This window comes from Dendronephthya gigantea, unplaced genomic scaffold (assembly GCF_004324835.1).
Source record: "Dendronephthya gigantea isolate DGI-Jeju-01 unplaced genomic scaffold, DenGig_1.0 000052F, whole genome shotgun sequence".
NCBI lineage: Eukaryota > Metazoa > Cnidaria > Anthozoa > Malacalcyonacea > Nephtheidae > Dendronephthya > Dendronephthya gigantea.
In genome coordinates this window covers 1,212,501-1,238,435 of record NW_021163062.1, presented here as the reverse complement: position 1 = coordinate 1,238,435, position 25,935 = coordinate 1,212,501, and the positions used below count along the sequence as shown (strand labels likewise).

Here is a 25,935-nt window from a genome sequence, read left to right as displayed (position 1 = left end):
AATTGGAATAAATCGTGGTTGCATGTGACATATTTTTTTTATCTTGTTCTCGTCCGGCGGCTCATCCAGCTTCCTGCTTCTTTGTGCATTAACCTCAGTTGCGACTTACGGATGCCGTGAGGACTGTTTTCCATTTTTCTAGCGCACCACACGTGGCGTTAACAAAAGTTTCATTAATAATAGTGCTTTCGCAACGCGTACGTATTAAAGAAATAAAAAATGAGTCGCATGCCTTTATGGTGTAATAATAACGATAGTCCGAGGGTTTTGAGATTTGACCAATTTGTATAATAATAACGATGGGGAGGGGGGTTTTTGAGATTAGATCAATAGTGAGATTGTCTTCACATGTTAACGTTATTTAAGATGTTACTTACTTTCCTCAATAGAAGTCTAATATATAACGTATTAAAACGAACAGAGGTGCAGAGTGAAGTAAACCAAAATGGCGGATTAAAATATACAACCCAATGAAAGCGCCAACAACTAGCTTAGAACAACTAGCTCCGGAATGGCTAGTAAATTTGTGATTAGTGTGTCAATAATGAAATAAAAAAGCAATTTGTTGCTTTTTTGTCCCGGTCTTTCATTAATTGAACTGCACCATCCCAAAATGTCGCATTTCAAAGCTTGCATGTTATAGTTGAGATCGCAATATTCTTTTAAATTACGGGCAATAATACACTCAATTATTCCAGTTTGGATTGACATCATAAAGTTTCAGCTCTCTTACTTTCCTTTAAATAGACAAACTTCATTGCAAAGGCTAACGCTATATTTAGCCATGCTTTAATCACCAAGTAAAGAAGACGTTTTGTATTATCTCGTCAAAAGACAGTGGAATTCAATGTTGATTAAGCTTATTGTCACAAGCTTGACCTTGTTACTTATAACTGCAAATATTAACGCCAGCAGTTGTTCTCAGAAGAAATACGACGCCATAATAAAAGGTTGGTTATTTTGCTTTTTTTTTACCGGTTGAAAATATTGTCAGGAAAATCAGTTTCTATTATCTCTAAGGCAAAAAAAACGTAAGTGGATGCCTTATTTAGAACACATATACCTACATTAGCTAAACCATTAAACATTTCCTATTCAAAATATAATTCAGCTAATTATAGGTTTAAATATTTAGGACGCTCATTATTACCCTCTGATGAAATAATATCAAGACACAACGTAACATCCGAGTTTGTAATGTTTGAATGTTACACACTCTGCAATGGTGAAGAAAATTGTGTTGGTTTCAACTACAGAACAACACAAAATATCGAAAATTGTCAACTGACAAACGTCACCAACAACAGAGGCAACTCTAAGAAAGGAGATTGGATATTGATGCGTCTTGATATAGCGGTACGCGAAATATATTGGTTAAAGTTTAAGATATTTGAGAACTAACACACGGCTTAACAAAATAGTGGGGGAATGTTTTCTAAACACGGTTCGTAAAAATGAAAGTCTAGGTCGCTTTGTAGAGAATAATAATTATATGGGGGGGTTACTGTTATGCCCGGCTTAGTGATCGTTGTTTTACAATATCTCAACTTGACGTAATGGGTGTTGTTTGATCTTTGTCGCGATGTTTTTGACGCTTCAAAACACTTTTGCGTGGCCCCACTTCAACTTTGGACAGGCATTATTTACCATGATGGCAGTAGAGTAGCCAGCCTGGCGGTTTATTCTCGCTGAAATATTAGTACGTAGCCATATTTCATTGTTCATGGAAGAAGCTGTTGGTTACCACCTCATGAGGAAATCTATCGAATTTCACGGTATTTCTACAATGAAATTTGACCACTCCATACATTCACATACATTCAAGAGTGGACTAGCCTGGTAAATCTACCTATACCTATAGAAAGACGGTGATGCCACGGTGTTACCCTCCTAATTCTGTTGAAGGGATGGCTATTAATACCAGTTTGAACCGCAGTTCATAGAAACATTTTAATACAAAAATAAAGATTTGATAACATTGTTTCATTAACAAAAGCATATGTTATATTGATGGAATTTATAATGTCATTTAAAGGTTGGTGAGAAAAACAATCCTGGAAAGTCGTGTTTAGACATTCTTCTACGGAAAAAAACAGCATCTTTGGGAAACGGAGAATACTGGATTAAATTGGACAATAAAACATTAAAAGTTTACTGTGATATGAAAAGTGATGGAGGTATTATTGCAATCATACTTATTATTCAAATTATGCATTTTTATTGATCAATATTATTATATAAATCGCAATATATGCCTCGATACAATAATGGAAATTAACAGACCCATACGAAGGATGTAATATTAGAAGCATGTTAAAGAGCAGTTAAATTAAGCGGGGTTACAGTCGCTTCTGCGCATGCATCAGATCAAGTTTTAAAATTGTCCAAATTTCTTTTTGTTTCGTTTTTCGCTTCGTATCTCTCTGAACATCTTTTGTATTATTATATTTAGAAATATAGTGAACTAAAAACGTGTCAAATAGTCTAAAGTTTTTGATATGTTAGGAAATAATTTTATGCGAATTGCAGACTAGACCCATCTTTTAGCATACATTGATTTTTTCTTCATCCAACAGCAAAAATTAATCTAATATTTTTAAGACGAAAATTGGTGGTCGAAATCTATACTTAGCTGCTTCAATAAAATCAAAACAAGGAAATTAATTTTCCGGAAGCGGTGAAAAACACAGGATTACTTTAATATAATATTGGTGAAAGATAAAACGTCTTTGTTGCTATTTAAAAATCAAATCGTCAGACTTTATAATTATGTAGTAATGTATCACAGCTCCATCCTCTATAGGTGGCTGGACACTGGTTACTAACCTTGTTGTAAATCAGTCCAAAGGAATGGATGTCTTTCTGACAGATGATTATAAACAAATCAGTGAATACAAAAACCAAAAGCTTGCAATATCTACGTATGCTCTTCACGACCTCGCATCAAACATGTCGTTCAATCAACTCAGATTTTTCTGCCGTAAAAAGACTGTAGGACGAGTCTTTGATATCGCTACAAATAAAACCAACAATCTTGGTCAAGAAGTTATTAAGTATTTTACTGCTCAGACAAACACCCTCCCCAAGAGCTGTGGATCTTATTATCGTTTACCTGATGACAATTCGACCATGGCCAGTCAGTGTGCTCAGTGGGGTTATGAATCGGGAAATTTCCATGTTGGTAAATGGCATTACGAAGGACTTCCGGTGAAATATCGTTTATTTGATATTCCGGTCTTTATTGGCTTCAAGGTTCACTGTTTAATTCAACAACCACATAGCCGTTGGGAATGCGATGATTACTCTTGGGATAATAATGACACATTGTCGCGCAATGATTTCTGGAAAATTTTTGTTCGTTAAAATGCTCCTCTACCTATTCTACATCGTAGCCGTACCAGCAACTTTTAAATCTGATTTTCTAAATCTTTAATAAAACTTATTAATCAGAGACGTAGGAAGGATTTTGGGGAAGGGGGGTCGAAAAACTAGGCGAGGCCAGGCCGTGTTATTTATTATTTGTATTATGTGACTACATATTATATTATTTATTAGTGATTAGTATCCGCTTTAGTCTAATTCAAGATCTAGGCAAAGGAAAGGTAAATAAATAAATTACCGCAGCTAGAAAGAGCCTACTTAAATTAAGATTTCAGAAAGTAGTCATGCGAATTTTGCAAATTTTGCATACTTTTGTTAATTTTAATTTGTGTTATATGCGTAAATTCAAATTATTTACACATTTCGCGGCAAATGTTTCATGATATTAAACATGGCAGTTTATCAGTAATATAACATTTACAGTACGCGCGTGTTGAATCGTCGAGAAGCGTGTTTCTGTACCTGTTTAGAAACAATCGAATCGAATCATAACATTTGTACATAATATTTTTATTGAGTTATATAAGAAAAGAAATAGCAAACATTTTTTCCTGTGTTTCTGTACAATTATAGAAACACGCGTGGGAATTTGGGAGAACTCGAAATAACGTGAAAAAACTCGCCCTACGGGTTCGTTTTCGCACTGATTATTTCTCGATCTCCCAAAATACCACGCGTGTTTCTATAACTGTATAGAAACACGGAAAATGTTTTCTATTTCTTAAATAGCGATTCAAACAAATTTCCAATAACCTCATGCATGCTAATTAACATGCTATCGTAGGGTAGAGCAAAAAGTTTATATTTTGGTCAGTATATATATTAAATTCGTTCTGACACTTTTAGTTTTAGACGCGTAATTCGTTGATAATATTTCTCCCAAATTTGTTGTAATGGTTATAATGAATTCTTAACGTTATTATATAATTTGCTATGAATGCACGACGTTAATAATTTTTGGTACCTTTCTGATTGCATCTACAAAATTTATAATTTCGCTTGGTCCCATAGGGAAACAAGAAATTTCACGACTTGTTTTGGCACCAATTTTAGTTTGAATTGCTATATTCTCGCGTGTTGAATGCATATTATAGATTACCCCTGAAGTACGTATAGGCATAAGTAAATTATATTTAGATCAATGGTATCTTGTATAATGAATTATGTAGTGTTGTCGTAGATTAACAACACGTACTATGTGTATGGTTTCAGTTATTAGGCATTTGGTAATATGCCCGTGATAGCCACGCCGAGCTCGGAAAAATAAATACATTGGGTAATAATTACAGACATTGCAGATAATTTATGTAATACTTAGCTTATGTTCTTCACCTAGCTCTAACTCGAGACTGGGAACTTCTTATTCTAGGTGAGGTGGATTGTTACACAACTCTTAATTGTGTTTAGTTATGTGTATGTTAAGATAGAAAAAAATAGAAAATTTAATCTGGCAATGACGTAGACAATGAATTGATTTTTGCCACAAGACAACATGGGTAAACTATAATTTTCAGCTTAGCATCAAATGTGGTATAACAACTGCCACAATAGACAAATTTAGAATTGTTTTGTCTATTTAGGCAGTTGTTTTACCACATTTGATGCTAACTTGTTTGAAGACTCTGCCATGCTGCTCTCTGGTTATATTGCAAAGTATCTTTAAATTTCAGCCATTTATAATTAATTTATACCTTTCTTTTCGTACATAAAATTTCGTAGAATTTATCAAACTAGTACAGGTGAAATAAACCATTAAATACCCCGTTAGGACTTGCATTTCAATCTACTCAACTGCTATTATAAAAATAGGTACGGTATGGTTACTTGTGGGTAAAGGACTAGCTGGAGCGGATAAATAACAAGGCAGCGCATAAAACATGGTATAAAACAACTTTTTTATCATCTTTTAAACTTCTAAACGAAGGGTTATTCTCGAACTCCAATGCTTTGGGTATAAACATAGGCAGCCCAAATATGCGTGATAATTTGAACGCCAGTTGTGCAATAATATATATTAATATTCATTTTCTGTAAACTTACGTTCTGATTGGTCGATTTGTACCACGTGAGTGAATTTTATATAGCAACAACGCCACGGCAGTGCCGTTATAGGATTTATTGCACGATCAAAATGGCGGCAATAAACAAAAAATTTGCCGAACTTAGTTAAGAAGAAATTAATGTAATTATAGATGAATCCACACCGAAAAATACTAAACAGGCAACCGGTTAGGGTGTTTTAGTATTTAAAGGTAAGCATGTGTTGTTTATTTAAGTTTTAAAATGATATAAAGTCTTTACGAGTTTACTCAAAATGAATAATAAAAGCATTAAAGCACTCTCATTTTTTACGTCATGAAGCTTACAAACTAATCCCTGGTAACTGATACCTGATAACTTCTTTTAAACGAATAACGACTTAAAACTGCTTTAACATGACAAAATACGGCAATATTCGTTTATTTTTTTTAAATATTTTACACAATGTCATTTCAAGATAAAACTGTAGTAATTTATGCACTAAACTAAAGTATGAAGCCTGAACCGTCATGCTAATATTTGGCCCAAAAATCTCCACGAATTATCAAAATCAATTCATCAGGCTAGAACAAGCGGGAATGTCGTGTTTAAAGTAATTGGCATATTTGTTGACATTTTTCAAGCAAAGCGAATCAAAATTCCAAAATCTGTTTTTCATACTTCATTTAAAATAGTGAAAAATGTACCTTTTGACCGGAATTAGCCAATTAGGTTACTAAAAATGTAAACAAACCTGCTGCATGATTGGTCTAAAACGAAATTTCCGCGTGTTTCAGGCTAGCTATTCCAACTATGTAGCATAATTTTTTAATTTTTTTGGTGTAAAAAGTTTTTCCTGAGCTAAATTTCTTAGTAATCTTAACTTTATTTTCGCATGCGTCCGCATCCTGAGGTGCAACTGCTATAATTGTATAGTGAAAATCCAGGAAAGGATTTCTTTTCCATTTGAACAAAGGCTGCAGGTTTGAATCTAGCGAGGCTAAAACGAACCTCACATATAAGCTGTAGTTTTCTCATCGTATTAAGTAAAGTAACTGTAATAAGGTTATTCAAAGAATTTCTTGTCTAATCTCTTTTGAAGCTCTTTTGAATTCGGAGTTTGAGTTAAATTAAATCGTTCGTGTCTGACATACACACACTTTATTTGCACTATGTATAATTAAGTTTTTTAAATTAGTTAATTAAGTAATCATTTAAATGAGTAAAATTGTTTTTAACATTAATTATTATTATTATTTATCTAAAAGAATTCACAGTCTGTGATTGGCTAATAGCCATGTGTGAAATCGTCATATCCAACGTTTGACGTCATAACGTGTGATACGACTTTTTTTAGTGTGATAAATAGTCGTATCCCACGTTTGACGTCACACGAATGGCGAAGACATCAACACAATGGCTTCCTCAAGTGAAAGGTTCCGCAACTTTGTTCGTTCTTTTAAATAAATAATAAAACATTTATTGAATTTGGTTTTCACATGATATGAAGAATTATCAAGTCTCAGTTTATCATTATCAACCTCAGCCTTCGCCTTCGGTTGATAATGACAAACTTCGGCTTGATAATTCTTCATATCATGTTTAACCTCATTCAATAATTGCTAAATATTAACCTTCTAATGTTCACTTTGAAATTAAATGTCACGGTTTTACTTAATTTCAGGTTGCTCCCAACAGTTTCATCTAGGTTGCACACAATTGTACTAAAAGGATCATTATAAAGAATTCACAGTCTGTGATTGGCTAATAGCCATGTGTGAAATCGTCATATCCAACGTTTGACGTCATAACGTGTGATACGACTTTTTTTAGTGTGATAAATAGTCGTATCCCACGTTTGACGTCACACGAATGGCGAAGACATCAACACAATGGCTTCCTCAAGTGAAAGGTTCCGCAACTTTGTTCGTTCTTTTAAATAAATAATAAAACATTTATTGAATTTGGTTTTCACATGATATGAAGAATTATCAAGTCTCAGTTTATCATTATCAACCTCAGCCTTCGCCTTCGGTTGATAATGACAAACTTCGGCTTGATAATTCTTCATATCATGTTTAACCTCATTCAATAATTGCTAAATATTAACCTTCTAATGTTCACTTTGAAATTAAATGTCACGGTTTTACTTAATTTCAGGTTGCTCCCAACAGTTTCATCTAGGTTGCACACAATTGTACTAAAAGGATCATTATTTAATGATGTTGCCAGGTTGCGTGTATATCACCACGTTTTGGCGCAACAATATTTGTTGCAACATGGCAACTAATTGCCGCTCCAAAATATTGTTAATATAAAGAAGAACATCATTAGTGCCTTAGGAAAATCAACCTGTAAGGAGCCACCTGTTAATATATAGGCGCTTTTAATCATAAATAATTTTGGCAGTTTATCATTAAAATTGACGGGGTTACATGGTTTGATGCAGAGGAAATTTAATTTATTCCTCCCTGACAATATCTGGACTTAAAAAACTGTAAAACTCCGAGTAAAAAAGACGTCGATTAGAAAATAATTATGCTGCTTCAAACTGTGATATGCAAATTTGCGTTAAAGTGATGCCCGCTAAAGATGACGGTAGGAGGCTGTATGTCTTCAAACGGAATTGTTGTCGCCATATGAGCGGGCGAAATTTTTCCGAAAGACAAAAAGCAACATTTTTGCATCGACAAATACAATTTTGTAAGAAAGAATAATCGGCAAGTTTGTGATTTCGTTTCCCTTAAAATTCTATGCGAAAACCTGACAGGAACTAAAAGAGGTGAGTTAGTTTCACCCGCGATGGGCTGCTTTTTCAAAACACAAGCTCAGCTGCTTTTCACGGCAACTTAAGGTTATTTGAAATATAGTTTTACAAATGGAATTTTGATCTTTGTGTAAATGACCTATATAATAATAGTTACCCAATATATTGTTCGAATAATTTTGGTCTGGCTAAATGTTTTCAATTTCTTATAGCGCGAATATGTCTGAATTTAAATGAGTTGAATATAGTAAGAAGAAAATAAGCATCAAAGTAAAAGTACTGATTCCGAGTGACTGAAAATTATATTAATTTTTACTCAGCCGTGGTTTGAAGCAAGATTAATAATTATTTTCCCATGTACCGTTTTTATTCGAATAAAACGTTCTTATTGAATAAGGTTATCAAAATGAAACAAGTTTTGTTACTTCAAGGGTAAACATTGCTTTTCAAATTCGGGACATAATTTCGGGATATCTCTAAAGTATGCGAAAGTCGCTGTAGCTATAAAGATATTAATTAATTTGGGCAAAAGACCCCGGAATACGACCAAACGATAGCCCTTGAAAAGATTATTGAAACCAGCAGATAGTTTTAAGCTGCTTTTGTGTTATAAGTCGAAATAAGAGTCAAAATGACAGGTTGCTTTGTTATCTCAAATTACTCACCCATAGCAACCATATACTTTTGAAATTCCGTATTTTTTCGCTTTTTTTTGTTCTCTGTTCTCTTCTAAATTTCTGAATTTTACATATTTTCACTTTTTTATTGGTTTCAATCAATATAACGGGGTATTTTATAGTTTAAGTTGTAAGCTTCGTGCATGAGGTAAAAAATGAGCTACCTACCTTATGTAATTATTATACACTGGCGGTCAAAAAGAAACTTTTGGGGTAGAATGTGCAAAAGAATCGGAGAAATTCTAAGCGATAATTGTTGCTAAGCGCGTGCTTACTGCGTGCCCGGAATTTTGTCGTGCGGTTGCAAACTGTGACAAAACTATATGATGCCCTTTCCCTAGGGCAAATTTGACCCCAAAAATCGATTCCTTAAATTGGACCAAGGGGTCTGATTTTCGGCTTTTTTTGCGCGAAATTTTTTTCGATAGTTTTATTATTGTGAAATATTACTGCCGGTGATGCGATATTTCATATTATTGTGCATGTTTATATAAAAAATCGGCAAAAAATCCTCTAAAGGCTCGATTTTGACGCTAAAGACATCAAAATAACACTAAAAATGTGAACAAAAGCACTATATAACCCGTTTTAGTTTGCATTTTCAGCAAAATTTTATAGATTTGGCTGCTTTGATGTGTAATATTGAATAATAAATCAATCGAATGAATTTTGAAGTGAATATCACAGCGAGTTGGCAACATGTTGATCTAAAAAAAACGTGTGTCTACTGAGCACAATTTTCTCCTTAAAATGGTTCATCAAAATCGTATTTTTATCAAAAGTATTCGCACAGGAATCGCAAGTTAAAATAACCTAACCACTTTGAGATTTCATCAGATCAGATGAAAAGGAGTTAACAGTAGACACTTAACTGTTGCATTATGTTATACTGCCACATATTCTGGCGAAAATTTGTTGAAAATAAGTTAGGGGCTGTTTACATGAGCCCGGTTACCGAGATTCAACGAAGCGTGAGATGATTTTGAGGTATTGAAATGAGCAGATAACATGATCCTGGCAGTCATATAATCAGCACAACAATAGCATGTGCCTGTTTTGGTGACATAAAGACTTTATTCAATACCTCAAAGTCGTCTCACGCTTCGTTGAATCTCGGGTAACCGGGGTCATGTAAACAGCCCCTTAGACACATGTCCAGTTATTTCTTTCACGCAAGGCACACTATTACAAGCAATTATTCCAGTTTGGAAAGACGTCATCAAGTGTCAGTGTTCTTACTTTCCTTTAAATAAACGAGCTTCATTGAAAGGGTTATCGCTATATTTACCCATTGTTTCCTGGCTAAATCAAGGAGACGTTTTGTATTAGCCTACCCAGTCAAAACAGAGTGGAATTCAATGATGATCAAGCTTATTGCCACCAGCTTGCCCTTTTTACTTGTGACTGCGAATATTAACGCCAGCAGTTGTTCTCAGAAGAAATACGGCGCCATAATAAAAGGTGGGTTATTTTGCTTGTTGTTTACCTGTTGAAAATATTGTCAGGAAAATCAGTTTCTGTTATCTCTAAGGCAAGAAAATGTAAGCGGATGCCTTTCTTATAACACAAACAATTAAACATTTCCTATTCAATATCATTCAGCTAATTATAGGACTAAATATTTAGGAGGTTCACCATTACCCTCTGATGAAATAATATCAAGACACAACGTAACACCCGAGTTTGCCATGTTTGAATGTTACACACTCTGCAATGGTAAAGAAAAATGTGTTGGTTTCAACTACAGAACAACACAAAATATCGAAAATTGTCAACTGACAAACGTAACCAACAACAGAGGCGACTCAAAGAAAGGAGATTGGATATTGATGCGTCTTGATCATATAGCGGTAGGCGGAATATAGTGGTTAAAATTTAGGATATTTGAGAATTAATACACGGCTTAACAAAAATCGCATGTTTTAAAAATACGGTTCATAAAAATTAAAGTCTAAATTGCTTTTTGTGAATATTAATTTTATGGAGGAGTTACTGTTATATCCGGCTTAGCGATCGTCATCTTACAATATCTCAACTTGACGTAATGGATGTTTTTAATCTTTCTCACGATGTTTTTGACGCTTGAACACTTAGTAGCTATATTTTAGAAATATTAGTAGCTATATTTCATTGTTAATGGAAGAAGCTGTGGGTTACCACCTCATTAAGAAATCTATTAAATCTTACGGTATTTCTCGAATGAAATTTAACCACTCAATACATTCACATACATTCAAGAGTGTACTAGCCTGGTAAATCTACCTATGCCTATAGAAAGACGGTGATACCACGGTGTTACCCCCTAATTCTGTTGAAAGGACGGCTATTAACACGAGTTTGAACTGCAGTTCATAGAAACAGTTTAATACAAAAAAAAAGACTTATCGCTTCCCTTCATTAGCTTCATATCCAAAAGATACCTTGTCATGACGAACTCTGTTTTCTGTGTTCTAGATCTCGTACAAAAACAACTCAGACACAGAGTTGGAATAATTTTGGAAATGTGCGTAATTGTCTAACGCACATGCCGATTTATTAATTTTTATTTAACAACAAATTAATTATTAATCAACGAACAATAAATTCAATTACTAAACAATTCGCACAGAAAAGGTGGGGCTAATTTAAACGCCCAACCGAATAATACTAATATACCTTTACATTAAGCTCGCGTGAGAAAACGGGGAGGAGGGCGGGTTCAAATTCGATCTGTAATGACCTTGTCGAAGGCGGGCTCAAATTCGATCTGTAATGACCTGCTCTTTATCTATACTGACCCTAATATCCGCTCTCCCACGCGTTACCTATATGTCATCAGAACTCCATGCAGGGAAATTACCCGCGCGTCAAACTAGTTTCAATTGCAGGAAGCAATAAATTCTTTGTTGGTATGCCAATAATTCCTTTGATAACATTGTTTGATTAACCAGAGCATTAGCCTTATATTGATGCAATTTATAATGTCATTTAAAGGTTGGTGAGAGAACCAATCCTGGAAAGTCGTGTTTAGACATTCTTCTACGGAAAAAAACAGCATCTTTGGGAAACGGAGAATACTGGATTAAATTGGACAATAAAACATTAAGCGTTTACTGTGATATGAAAAGTGATGGAGGTAAGAGCAGTTAAATTAAGGGGGGTTACAGTCGCTTCTGGGCATGCATCAGTTCAACTTTCAAAATTGCTCAAATTTCTTTTCGTTTCGTTTTTCGTTTCGTATATCTCTGAACATAAACTCTTTTATATTATTTATTTAGAAATATACTGAACTAAAAACGTGTTATATAGTCTAAAGTTTTTGATATTTTACGAAATAATTTTATGCGGATTGCGGACTACACCCCATCTTTCAGCATACATTGATTTTTCCTTCATATAAAAGCAAATATCAGGGCCGAAACTAGAACGATAATTGGGGGGGTGTTTATTCATATATTCAGTTCTGCCCTGCGGATTTCTTTTGTAAGTGCAAAAGCTCACAATGGAAATCCGTCGGGCAGAACTGAATATATGTGACCTTCCACGGGAAAACATACGTTAACGCTATTTCGTTCGTTCGAAAATATCGTTCGTTATCCGTTCGTTTGCCGTTCAAACGCTTGAAGCGTTCGTTGAAACGATTTTCGAGATCGTTCATCGTTCGAAATTGCCCGTTCGAACGCTTAGGAAAAAACGTTTGAAAATTGGTCCAAAAGCGTTCAACCGTTTGATTTACCGTTCGTTGAAACGTTTGCCGGAATTTCGTTCAATCGCATTGGATTTGGTTCAACATATTAGATTAAACATTTGCAATGTTACAACTTTGTAGAAGAAGCGCAGAATGTGCTACACAGAAATACTCCCAGAAACGTATTCAGTTCTTTAGTAGAAGGCTTGTAAAGGAAATAGTGAGGTTATATCGTTTTAGCCTAATCGAATGCTATTTTGTGCGCTTTATGTTATGGTTTATGCTTAGCGTCATTGCATGCAGACATGAAGGCTATTAATACTCAGCGTATGCAATTATTCCATTAGCGTCAAATTTCACGTCGTAAGCTTTCTTTCAAAAATTTATCGTTTTTTGAATTCGGTAATGCACTAAATGGTTAGAATTTGTGCTTTACTATACTTCTGTAGCTTCCATAAGCCAAATTTCACCGCGCATCCAAACAACGTCGCAAGCCATATATTAGCATTACGAGCCATAATATGCCTTGGCAAGGTGCTAATTAAGTTGCATAATTGTCGGAAGTCTCTAAATGTATGTAAACAGACAAAACCAGATTTTAAAATGAATTGAGGGATTTTGCGTGTTACATTTTAATATCGTACTTGTAAACCATGTGTATATAGCTAATTTATTTACATGTGATAAACTTATATAGCTGGGCCTCCGTACGAAGCAGCTACTGATTAAAATCTATTCAAAATTAGGGACCGCATCCTAGGACGGACATTTCAGCTTGAAATTCGTTGTCTTTAATGCAGTCTGACATGGCTACAAATTATACAACAATTGAAATACCCTAGCTAATATTTGAAGACATAAATACAGTGACATAACGCGCGTTCGGTAGGGTTACGACGAGAACTAAGGGATCCCAATTTATTGGGGGCCAGGATAGATAACGAAACATCATAGTATAAGCAAAACGTGATTTATGACAAACAGCGAATTAAGGGACCCCGCAGTACCAGTATACCTCGAAACCCCATTTTCGACTCTGTTCGTTACGCCACTGCATGAATATCATAGCAATTTAAATATGTACGCGTGCATCTAGTCTAAAACTGGAGCCGGAGAAAAAAATCCTCAGTGCCCCGCTTACAAAATCACTAGATCTAAGCCATCTGGCTCGATCGTCGCTGGCATGTTGAAAGGTGGCAATTGCATGAATATAACTTATGGCATAAATATAACTCATGCATTGTAAATATTTATTTAGACTCTTAATTCACAAAAAAATACTTCATATATATTGATATATGCACATTTCAGCACAATTCACTCCCCATGTATATTTTGGTTGTAATTTGATTTCTCTCGACTTGCTCCTCGAATCGGAAACGTGGAACGCGGAAAAGGCTCAAATCGTATAAATGCATGATAGAGACTGTATAAAAGTAATGAACTTATATCAATGATGTTCACTGTGTGACATTGTTTATTACAAAAAAATCCGTGTTTTGTGAGGTTGAGTTTTGCGCTATGTTTTAAAGTGCGTGCAGTCCTTCCTTGCCCACAACAAGCCCAAAGGGCAAATTGCCAAGCTAACGTTTACAAACATTTAAGTTTGACCTTTCAGATATTTTACTACATATATTTCGTTATATATAATTCATCAGAAAAGGAGCATTGGAATTTATCTTGCTTGGACAACATATCAGCTGTTGGGCAACAGGAAAATTTTCACTAATTTTGATTTGGGCTCTCTAGATTAGAAATTACATTCCAGATATTAAATTGCAATTATGCATGGTCATTGCACTTTGAAGCCTGCCAGCTAGAGCGGCAAAATGAGCAAATTTGAAATGGCGGCTATCAACTGTTTATGCGTGCATGAGCGCGCGGGTAAAGATCTTTACCAATAATTTCGCGAAGACTGTCCCAAAAATTTGCTGGATATTAGCATCTATGGAGAAGTCAAGGCGTTTTAACGCGTGCATATATAAAGGTTAATACCAGGTATGAACACTAAATGAAACATTAGCTATGATATAAGGAAGGAAAGTCATGACTGGGCCACTTTTTTAGGCGCGCTTGCAATTATTTTCCTCCAAGCCTTGAAATCAGGCTTATCGATGAGATCATCAACAGAATTCGTATAACGGTTGTCTCGATATAAACTAAAGTTTTTTTTCCCTTGAGTGTATTTGCTTGGCTAAACTGTAGATCTCTATAGACCATGCATATATCGAAATATGACACGCATTCGAAGTAAGATTTCATATAGATGATCATGCAATTGTATATAACAAGACGTTCTCAATTGCATTTTACATGTTAACGCGATATATTTAATGCGCACTGCAATATAACCCTTTAGATTGCTTATCATGGCCGGTGGAATCAAGTTGGGCCACGATCATCCAATCATTCCGAATAAACATGACATGAAAGGTTGCCAGACCTTCAAAATGGCTTGGCTGAGGTTAGAAAAGTTGTTAGCTTGAGCCATGGTGGTTAATACAATTTATAGGATGCATTTACTTACATTGAAACAACAATTGTTTACAAACCTTGCTGACATTTTTCATAAAAAAAGGGTAGATGCTACCTCGAAATATATATAATTATATGATATAAAAAGATTTTGCCAGACAAAATGGATTAATGCTTTCATGCATGTCTTAATTAATCTTGATTAGTTAATTTTACTGTAAGCAGGAGGCACAAATTGTGTCACAAGTAGATGTCTCGAAGATGTTGAGGATCGTTTGTTTCTTAAAATGGTGAGTATAAACTCCCCTGTGCATGCATTTGGCATTGTCGTTTCTATATGGGCGGCAGCATTGCTATATGCTTTGCAGAAAAAATTATTTGCACTCTGTGATTTAAAAACCCGGTTTCTATATGGGCCGTCTGCTATTGCTATATGCTTTAGTGAAAATACTGTGCAATCTCTTCTTGCTGCCGGGGTTGAGTATTAAGTTGTTTTGCAGGGCGGAACTGAATTCGGACCTTCGGGATTGCGGATTGCCGCGGTGGTTTGAAATGAAGATTTCGAAAATTATCCCATTAATTTAATACGCGTTCTATTTCTTTAGGTCACTATTGTTAGGCTCATTCAGGTAGCATAGGTATTTACACAGTTAACTATGTACATGGTCGAATATTTGGGTGGAAATAAAATATTTCCTGATGAATATAGTGACCACCAAGAATTTGGTTACCTAATTTAATATCACAAGTATTAATTAGCGATATACTGGTTCATAAGTCATAACACATGCATATGTGATCGTATGGTCACAAAACATATCACTTATATGAAAAAATATGGCGGCAGAGATAGAAACATTGCAGCTTTAGCTTTGCGAAGAAAATATGGCGATGGTGCATGCAGTCGATAAAATAGATTATCAAATTTTAAAATATTCTTAAGGTATAATGATGCCCTTAATTGCTACTGACAGTACTGTGTATAGGCGACATTCCGCGACAAGCTTGACTGCAGCTAGAGGCTACTGGTGTTGCTGCACGGAACATATTGTGTGCACTAGGTAAATATCCAAGCTTATATTTTAAATATTTTATTACCGCCGCGCAATGCATTGCTGAAATTTAAATGTGGATTTTCACGTGTATAATTGGTTTGGATATTTAATGTAGTGGGCTATTTATATCAAATAGGTTTTGACAGCATGCAAGCAGACGTTACTACGCTGGTTCGCATACAAACGAACTTTGCGTATGCGATATTCTGTATTAATGTCTGGTTATCATCTGTAAACAACTTGATCCTTGCGCTAATTAATTTAATCGTTTGCGCGTCAAAGAGTATAAGCAATAGTGTACAATGGAATCTCTTGTGTTTAGTTTAACATAAAATATGTGGCCAGTATATAGCTGAAACTCAACCAAACTGAGACGGTGCATGACCGATGACATTGCCTATGATATTATTATCGAAGCCAGGCCATTTATGGCAATCTTCGTTTACTCTCGGTTTAGAGCCGTGTTAATAATAAAACGGATGCATGCATGATGTGTTTATATGTCCTTAACCACCCATACATATAGTTTGTCCGTGGAGAGATTTACAAAATCTGTAACGTTGTTGCAAATAAACACGCGCTGAATATTTTGATGGGTATAGTTGCAGATGATGCATTGATTAATTTGACATAATGATGATAATTTGTACTAATAACTGAAGGCTTTCTAACGATTAATAAACCCGAATTTTGATGCAAAATGCAAATGTGTATATGTATATAAAGTATAAAATAATGTGATTTAGGTAGTTTAGCTAATAAATTTAGTTAAACATTCAAATAAAGGCATAGCTATTTATATGTACACGCATCTTGCGCCAACACATGTTAGGTGTTTGAAAATATTTCCTATTATTTTAATTAGTCAATAATATCTTGCGTCAATCATACGCGCAACAGGCGTTCAGACTAATTCGTTAAAACCGTTCATAAACATAAATCGTTCAAACGGCTTCAGATTGAACGTTTATTTATCCGTTCGTATTCTCGACTTTAAACGTTCACATTTTTAGCTGAATTCGTCAAAACGTTTTTTGGGTTCGTTGAAACGTTATGACAGATCGTTCACTACCCGTTCGTTATCCGTTCGTTTTGCCGTTTCAACGAAATATCGTTAACGTACGTTTTCCCGTGGAAGGTCACATATGAATAAACACCCCCCCAATTATCGTTCTAGTTTCGGCCCTGGCAAATATTAATCGAATATTTTTAAGACGAAAATTGGTGATCAAAATCTAGCTTGCTTGAAAAAAATCAAAACAAAGAAAATTTCATTTTCCGGAAGCGGTGAAAATTTTTTAACACAGGATTACTTTATTTTACCTATCGTGCAGGGAAAATGATATTGGTAAAAAGTAAAACGCCTTTATTGCTATTTAAAAATCAAATCGTCAGACTTAATAATTATGTCGTAATGTATCACAGCTCCATCCTCTATAGGTGGCTGGACACTGGTTAGTAACCTTGTTCTAAATCAGTCCAAAGGAATGGATGTCTTTCTGACAGATGATTATAAAGAAATCAGTGAATACAAAAACCAAAACCTTGCAATATCTACGTATGCTCTCCGCGACCTCGCATCAAACATGTCGTTCAATCAAATCAGATTTTTCTGCCGTAAAAAGATCCCGGGACGAATCTTTGATATCGCTACAAATAAAACCAACAATCTTGGTCAACAAGTTATCAAGTATTTTACTGCTCAGACAAACACCTTTCCCAAGAGCTGTGGATCTTATTATCGTTTACCTGATGATAATTCGATGATGGCCAGTCAGTGTTCTCAGTGGGGTTATGAATCGGGAAATTACTATGTTGGTAAATGGCATCACGAAGGACTTCCGGTGAAAGATCGTTTATTTGAGCTTCCGGTCTTTATTAGCTACAAGGTTCACTGGTTAATTCAGCAACCAACTGGCCGTTGGGAATGCGATGATTTCTCTTCGTATAATAATTACACAATGTCGCGAAATGATTTCTGGAAAATATTTGTTCGTTAAAATGCTACCTACTCTATATCGCCTATTGACGTAGCTATACTTGCACGTATCGTAGCCGTACCAGCACCTTTTAAATCTGACTCTCTATATCTTTAGTAAAATTATTGATCAGAGACGTAGCAAGGATTTTGGGGAAGGGGGGCCGAAAAAACTAGGTGAGACCAGGTCGTATTACTTATTATAATATGTATTATATGTGACTATATATTATAATTATTTTAGTATATTATATTATTTATTATTATTATTATTATTATTATTATCCGCTTTAGTCTAGTTAGAGATCTAGGCAAAGGAAAGGCAATATATCACCGCTGCTAGAAAGAGCGTACTAAAATTAAGATCAGAAAGTAGTCATGCGCATTTGGCAAATTTTGTATACAACCCTTGTTTGTTCAGTTATACATACACGGCATGACGTCATTTGTGAGAAGAACAAAACAAAGTGGCCAGGAGACGCCGGGTGATTGTTCCTATCACAAATACATCATAGCGTGTGTCTATAACTGAAAAAACAACGGTTCAATGTTATCTATTTGTTTAATGTAATAAAATCGAAAAAATTCGGAAATTAAAATATAAATTATATTTCCCCAAACGCACTTGCAAAATTCTAAAAGTAAAAATTTTGCATATATCATGCATGCGTACATGATCTATGGGATTGGAGAAATGCTATTGGGTAGCTTAAGACACGTGCTAAAATGTGATTGGCTGACAAAATAGTACTCGAGGTAGCTGATCAAATTCGGTCAAATTATCTGTGACGTCATTCCGTGAGTCTGTCCCTTTTAGAACATGGCTCTCGACGAATAAAATTGCTTGATTTCTTACCGTTATTATATAATTTGCTATGCATGCACGACGTTAATAATTTTAGGTACATTTTCTGATTGCATCGATATGCAAATTCATAATTTCGCTTAGGCTCATAGCTACATACTTAGCGGGAAAACAAGAAATTTCACGCCTTGTTTTCGCACCAATTTTAGTTTAAATCGCTATATTCTCATGTGTTGAATGAATATTATAGATTACCCCTGAGGTACATATAAGCATAAGTAAATTATCTTTAGATCAATTGTATCTTGTGTAATCAATTATGTAGTGTTGTCGTAGATTAACAATACGTATTATATGTATGGTCTCAGTTATTAGGCATTTGGTAATATGCCCGTGATAGCCACGCCGAGCTTAGAAAATAAGTACATAAGTTAATATTTAGAGACACTGCAGATAATTTATGTAACACTTAGCTTAGTTTCTTCACCTCTTACTCCAAACTGGGGACTGCTTATTCTTGCTGAGGTGGATTGCTACGCAACTCTTTATTGTGTTTAGTTATATGTGTGTTAAAATAGTCGCAAAATAGAAAATATAACCTGGCAATGCTGTGATGCCGTAATTGATTTTTGCCACAAGACTGCATCGGTAAACTTAAGTTTTAGGCCTTTCCCAATTATTAATTACTCTTTCTTTCTTGCATGCATTCCGTGGGAACATTTTTAAACTAGTACAGGTTCTGATCTTTTTGATTTCTTTGAACATAAACAAAATGCCTTATTGATTTAGAAAATATGATAATAATTTTTCCGAGATTACTAGACAGAGATATAGCAATTCAAATGTAAACAAAGCGTTAGTTTACATTACTGACTGCATGTAACCCACCTTTAAGAAACTCAAACAAGACAAAAGGAAGAAGAACGTACCAAATATTACGAACACTAGTAAGCCAAATTTGTAAAGATTTGGTGGAGGAACGGCTTTAGGAATACCTCGGCTGTAAAATCCATATAGCTTAAAAAACGTATACATGTGCATCATCGCGATGGATACCTGCACTCTAGTAACTCTAGTAACCTCTCTTCGTTTAACGTGGCTCCCTAGAGTTTTTTAAAAACTCTAGACAGCAGATTTGTTCATTGTTGTGCCGAATTAAACACGAATATCATGGACTAAAGATCAATAGTACTTTTGATTATATTGTACATAGCGTTAGGGATTAGAAACGGTTGACTGATTAACTATGCCATGGCAACAATAACGTTTCAACATGGCCGCAAATTAGAATTTTATTGCAGTTATTTAGTGAATCCTTCGGCGAATCTTTTTTATTTTTCACCAAATGCTTTGCAAGTCATTTATAGTAAACGACCGGACAATTTTTAAAAAAGTTATCGATAGGATTTGTTTTAATTGCGTAAAACCACGTTTTCGTACTTTAATTTTTTTGGGTATCGATAACTTTTTCCTAAAATTATCCTGTCAATTAATAACCATCTGGCAAAACGTTCAGTAGAAAAAGAAGACATTTCGTTTGTGAAATAATCGTAATTTAACGATAATTGGTGCATGGCCATATTGAAACGTCACTGTTGCCATTGCAACGGCTTCTATAAATAGTTTTCAATACATTCAATGCAACTTTCCCAAAACTCTAGGAAGCCACCTTAATTCCCTTTTACCAGTTAAATGCTTCACCAATTAAATATTTGCCATCATTTTGAATTTGGATTTCCTGCCGTGCACTTTTGCTCACAATTCCCGTGCGGTTTCTTTTTCAATATTTTTACAAGAGCTTATGTCAAAAACTGTACAACACCTCAGGGCTAGTAGCTAGAAGCTTAATTGGGGGGGGGGGTTCATATTCATATATTCGTCATATGCCCGAATGATTTCTTTCGTATGCTATTGCTGCTATGGTATATAAACATGAATATATGAATATACACCCCCCCCCCTAATTAAGCGGTTTAGCTACGGCGCTGCAACACCTACTAATATAAAAATATACTCAAATACATCAAATTATCAAAAACAATATGCGCATTGCGATTGAACCTGCGCCACTCTATATGATATTAAATATTTATTAGTATAGTATAGCATAGTATAGTATAGTATACTTAAAAAGTAAAAATAACATGGCATAATGTTTCACACATGGACTACGGATCTCCTTTTTTGCAGTCTTAGCAACTTCGAAAGTTTACGGTTGAGGAGGCGGAACTTCTTCAATAACTACGCGCGAAATGGATCGCCAGCCAGTACACACGTATCCAATTTCGAATACTTCACACTTTCCCACAAAGAATCCAACGTGTATTTGGCCTTTTGGGATCTGATCGCAGTAGCCTTCAATATGCCGATGACGAAAAGGGTCATCTTTGCTGCCGTGTTCGTGGTACACAAGACCTTCAATAGTTGCTGGGTTTGCACATTCTGCGCCGTTAAATGTAAAATACCATCGAGCACAGTTATTGACTCCTGCCTTTACAGCACGAAGGTTTCCAGCAAAGAATACTCTCAAGGACGTGTTATCATATCTCTTATGAAAAATACAGTTCTGTATCAAGCCATCAGATGTTGTATCATACCTTTTCCAAACACATTGTTTCCATGTCGACATCGCTAGATCAATGTCATCGCCACCTTTCTCCCCTTTCTCTCCTTTTAGCCCAGGTTGACCACTAGCTCCTGGTAAGCCATCCCTTCCAGCATTTCCTGGGACACCAGGGATCCCTGGAATGCCTGGCGAAGCGGCGCAACTCAACTTAGTAGACGCTTTTACAACATCAGTTACGAATGTGACGTAAAGCAAAATAATTATAATATGTAACTCCATCATAACACGTTCGCGATCAAATTAATTTTTAACTTTTAAGTACTTATTCTGCTCAAGCTGGTTCCTCCTTAGATTGTTGTATTGTCAAGCGGTCTGTATTGGAAAGAAAAGAAGGAAATTGTGCTTGAGTGTCTTTCGACGTAACAACGTAAGGTTAATAAATTCCTTTGATCGGGTTTCCTAATCCGTTGGCACAAGTATGGCTCCCTAAATATTTTTGAACAGAAAGTTCAGTAGCTACATAAATTTGGAAAGAAATTCAGATCCCAGAATTACAAGCAAAACCGAAAAAAATTAAACATATCACCGTATTATATCGTTGTGTGGATGAAGACGTTTCAATTTTTGAGATAGCTGCCTCCACTAGGGCAAAAAAACACGGCTTACTTTGTGTAATCAGTGCCTCAAATGGTAATCTCGCAGTAAGCCGTTATCAAATAAAAAAATGATTACGAGTTGAAGGTTTTCAATTCAATAATATATACAAATCTATTATTAGACATATCAGTCGTTTATGATACTCTGCATACAAATTATCTTATAATATCAGAAGGATACTCTAGTCCATAAATTATCGCTCTGGCGGTCGTCTGTTCAGTGGCGTAGCTAGCCTGACGATTTTGTCCCGCTATTTAAATTTCGAGTTATTATAATTATTTATATCTTCAGAAATTCATTGTTTTCGCAGTCATTGAACACTAAAATATTAGCATAGCGGGACAAATTGTCAGGCTGGCTACGCTACTGCGTCTGTTCTGAGATGACCTTCTTATACTATCATCATTCCGCAACTTATCGCGCAGTCTAAACTGGTCTTTAGGATCACTGTTCTGAGTTACGAAATTGATGTAGGGTTCTGTCATCTTCTCCTTTTCCCGCTTATTTTTGTCAGTGGGATGACGAGAAAGAAAATCTGCTGGATTGTTTGCACCCGATTTATATATTATCTTGAACGCATATGCATGGTTGGAGGCAAACCACGGTACACGTCTAACCAACGTTGGAGGCGAACCACGGTACACGCCCAACCATGGTTGGAGGCGAACCACGGTAAACGCCCAGCCAACGTTGGAGGCGAACCACGGTACACGCCCAACCATAGTTGGAGGCGAACCACGGTACACGCCCAACCATAGTTGGAGGCGAACCACGGTACACGCCCAATCAACGTTGGAGGCGAACCACGGTACATGCCCAACCATGGTTGGAAGCGAACCACGGTAAACGCCCAGCCAACGTTGGAGGCGAACCACGGTACACGCCCAACCATAGTTGGAGGCGAACCACGGTACACGCCCAACCATGGTTGGAGGCGAACCACGGTACACGCCCAACCATGGTTGGAGGCGAACCACGGTAAACGCCCAGCCAACGTTGGAGGCAAACCACGGTACACGCCCAACCATAGTTGGAGGCGAACCACGGTACACGCCCAACCATAGTTGGAGGCGAACCACGGTACACGCCCAACCATGGTTGGGGGCGAAACACGGTACACGCCCAAGCTTGGTTGGAGGTGAACCACGGTACATCTTTAGCTGTACGGTGTCCATAAATAATTTCTAAAGGAATTGTTCAACTGCCGAAATTATCACGCCTCTTATAACGCCTCTTTTTCGCCATTTTTTGTGGGACAAAATCGCCGAGACTCCTACTGGGCTTGTGTCAGCGACAACAAATGTTCCGTTCGTTTTGTCGAAGTATGCCATATATGGCGCAGTGGCGAGTGTGTTCTTTAGCTTCTCAAACGCTGTTTGATGTTTTTGAGTCCACTCAAACCGAGCGTCTTTTTTTGTCAGTTCACGCAGTGGAGTGGTCAGGGTTGCAAAATCTCAAATGTATTTACTAGAATAGTTAGGCATACGAAGAAGGCTTCTGGTTTCATGCGCATTAGTTGGCTGAGGTGCGTTTGGTAAATCAACGACTCTCTTAAGATCAGGACTACAAACAACATTGGAGATGTTTATATATATAATATATTATATATATATATATATATATATATATATATATATATATATATATTATATATATTATATATTATATATAAATATATATAAATATATATATATATATATATATATATATAATATATATATACATATATGTATATTTATATATATATATATATATATATATATATATTATATATTATATATATATATATATGTATATATATATATATATATATATATATATATATTTATATGTATATATATCTATATATATATATATATATATATATATATATATATATATATATATATATATGTATATATCTAATTGTATGTGTTTGGTTCTTTTGATTCGAGACTCTGTTCGTCACGCCGTCTTTTCAATCAAATTTAAGGTCTCGCAAAGCTCGCTTTCGTTTTTTCGATGAATTTTCGCTTATTATTATCTGTTCCTCTATTTCAAAATCAACCGTCTGCGAATTCACATGTTTCTGACATTGTTCTTTGCCTTGTATGGAATTGGTCTAACGTCTCGTTGTTTCCTTGCGTTGCCTGTCTGAATTGAAATACTTCGTACCTAATACCGTCGATTCTTTTGGGGATCGAAATATGTCTTGAATTTTTTGCTTCGCGACGTCGTAATCTGCGTCTGTTCCAGTCTTGTAAATCTCTCGAACTGTAGGTCCGGCTTGGTATAGTAACATACTTGGATACGTAATGTCACTTACAGTTAAATAGATGCATCTTAAAGTCCAAAATGCATCGCCCCTTGTTTTTTCCGCCAGGGAACTTATGTCGCTTCGGCGGGATCTGGTGAACTCATAAGAATTTGCATATATTTTGGGTTTGTTTCTTTAATAAAGTCGGATGTCCGGATTCAGTCGCTATTGCAACAACTGCTGCGATATCAGTTCGTTTTGTAAGACAAAACAAATAACTTTATGCGTGGATTTATAATGAGCCAGTAAGTTGCGTTAATATCATGTATTTCGTTTAATAGTTGAACCAATGCGACTAAATAATATATGACTTTAAACTATAAATATATGGAAAGCAATTAAATAGAAGTTATCTTAAAAAATAATGTTCGCCCAGACGCAGTTTACTTGAATCCTATACGGTTGATATCCCAGGAACGCAGGTAAAACATGTATTTAGTAACTTTTCTAATGGAATAATTATTGACACTACACATTATTTACATCATATAATATTTAGTAAACCTTGTCGCAGGGCATATGAAATACGATACTACAGCATAATGATTATATGAAACTAAAAATAACACGATATTTGACGGGACAGAGTACGATGCTTGTTACAATACAGACATTTATATTTTTATGATCGTGGAACTTCAACCTGGATAACGTTTTGCAGCGCTTATATACAGGTACTATTTAAACGCCTGGTTTTGAATTGCCAGATTATAAACAAATATATAATAGCAATGACATTTTTTCTTCTCATACTCTATGGTAGTGTATAATCATATATCTTGTCCTTGATATATTGTTGTTGACGACTAAAGTTGTTATGTTTTGTATGTATAATTTAGAAACGATAATAAGTTCATATTTAAATTCCCCTGCTTATTCAATAGCATTTGTTCAATATATTTTATTAAAACAATTTTTAAATGGTTCCAAAATTTTGACGCCTGTTCTGGCGTAACTCCGGCGTGGCGCGTGCACGTGCCAGTCTTCAAAGCTTCTCAACATAAACAATACAGTTCATATCCATTTAGATGCCTTGCGAACCTAAATGCTGCTCGATAGCCAAATTTAGAAGCACATCGTTCATTAAAAACTATAGAAGTTCAATTGTTCAAAAATGTAAATAAACCGCATAATACATTCACTTTGTCTTACACTTTGCGTTTGGAATTCGCGCTTATATAGTTATATCAAATCTTCAATCCTGTGCAAACTGCGACGTGTCAACGCAGAAATAGCAGCGATATTATTAAAATAGGACCAGAATATATATGTATTAAATATATTCTTACCCAAATTAAATCTAAATATAATCGAACAGCATCAAAAGAACCGTTTATTTGTTCCTCTTGGAGGAATTGCCGTATCATGCGAGCGAAATCGATTCGCGCATCGGAAAATTAGCCAAAGCTGTGCACCACAACTCTCAGTGGGATACAAGACTGCATGTGACGTAGATAATTATGGTCTGATACACATTTCAAATACTAGTATATTTCGCGCCAAAACACACTTGCGACGACCAAAAATAAAAAAAAAACCAAGGCGAATTTTCAACTCCGTCGCTCACGCCGGAGTAATAACTGCGTAGTTAA

The 25,935-nt window shown here is 35.4% G+C and overlaps 2 protein-coding genes across 2 annotated transcripts; one reads left to right on the top strand and one right to left on the bottom strand.

The window, feature by feature from the left end:
* Positions 1 to 1,197: 1,197 nt before the first annotated feature.
* On the top strand, positions 1,198 to 3,363 carry LOC114528938. Its single transcript, XM_028550648.1, has 3 exons — positions 1,198 to 1,356; positions 2,036 to 2,177; positions 2,804 to 3,363. The coding sequence occupies exons 1-3, from the start codon at positions 1,198 to 1,200 to the stop codon at positions 3,361 to 3,363; spliced, it is 861 nt and encodes a 286-aa protein (XP_028406449.1).
* Positions 3,364 to 20,259: 16,896 nt separating this feature from the next.
* On the bottom strand, positions 20,260 to 22,066 carry LOC114528972 (collagen triple helix repeat-containing protein 1-like). Its single transcript, XM_028550680.1, has 2 exons — positions 21,977 to 22,066; positions 20,260 to 21,762 (listed from the first exon to the last, which is right to left on the bottom strand). Exon 2 carries the CDS (start codon positions 21,670 to 21,672, stop codon positions 21,034 to 21,036), a length of 639 nt encoding a protein of 212 aa, XP_028406481.1. The 5' UTR covers positions 21,673 to 21,762; positions 21,977 to 22,066; the 3' UTR covers positions 20,260 to 21,033.
* Positions 22,067 to 25,935: the final 3,869 nt, after the last annotated feature.

Excerpts from the sequence above, each read along its gene's own strand:
- LOC114528938 (XM_028550648.1), top strand. The coding sequence starts at position 1,198 with ATGTTTGAATGTTACACACTCTGCAATGGTGAAGAAAATTGTGTTGGT. Across the intron at positions 1,357-2,035 it reads TGATGCGTCTTGATATAGCG|GTTGGTGAGAAAAACAATCC; the intron begins GTACGCGAAATA and ends TGTCATTTAAAG. Across the intron at positions 2,178-2,803 it reads TGATATGAAAAGTGATGGAG|GTGGCTGGACACTGGTTACT; the intron begins GTATTATTGCAA and ends CATCCTCTATAG.
- LOC114528972 (XM_028550680.1), bottom strand. The coding sequence starts at position 21,672 with ATGATGGAGTTACATATTATAATTATTTTGCTTTACGTCACATTCGTA.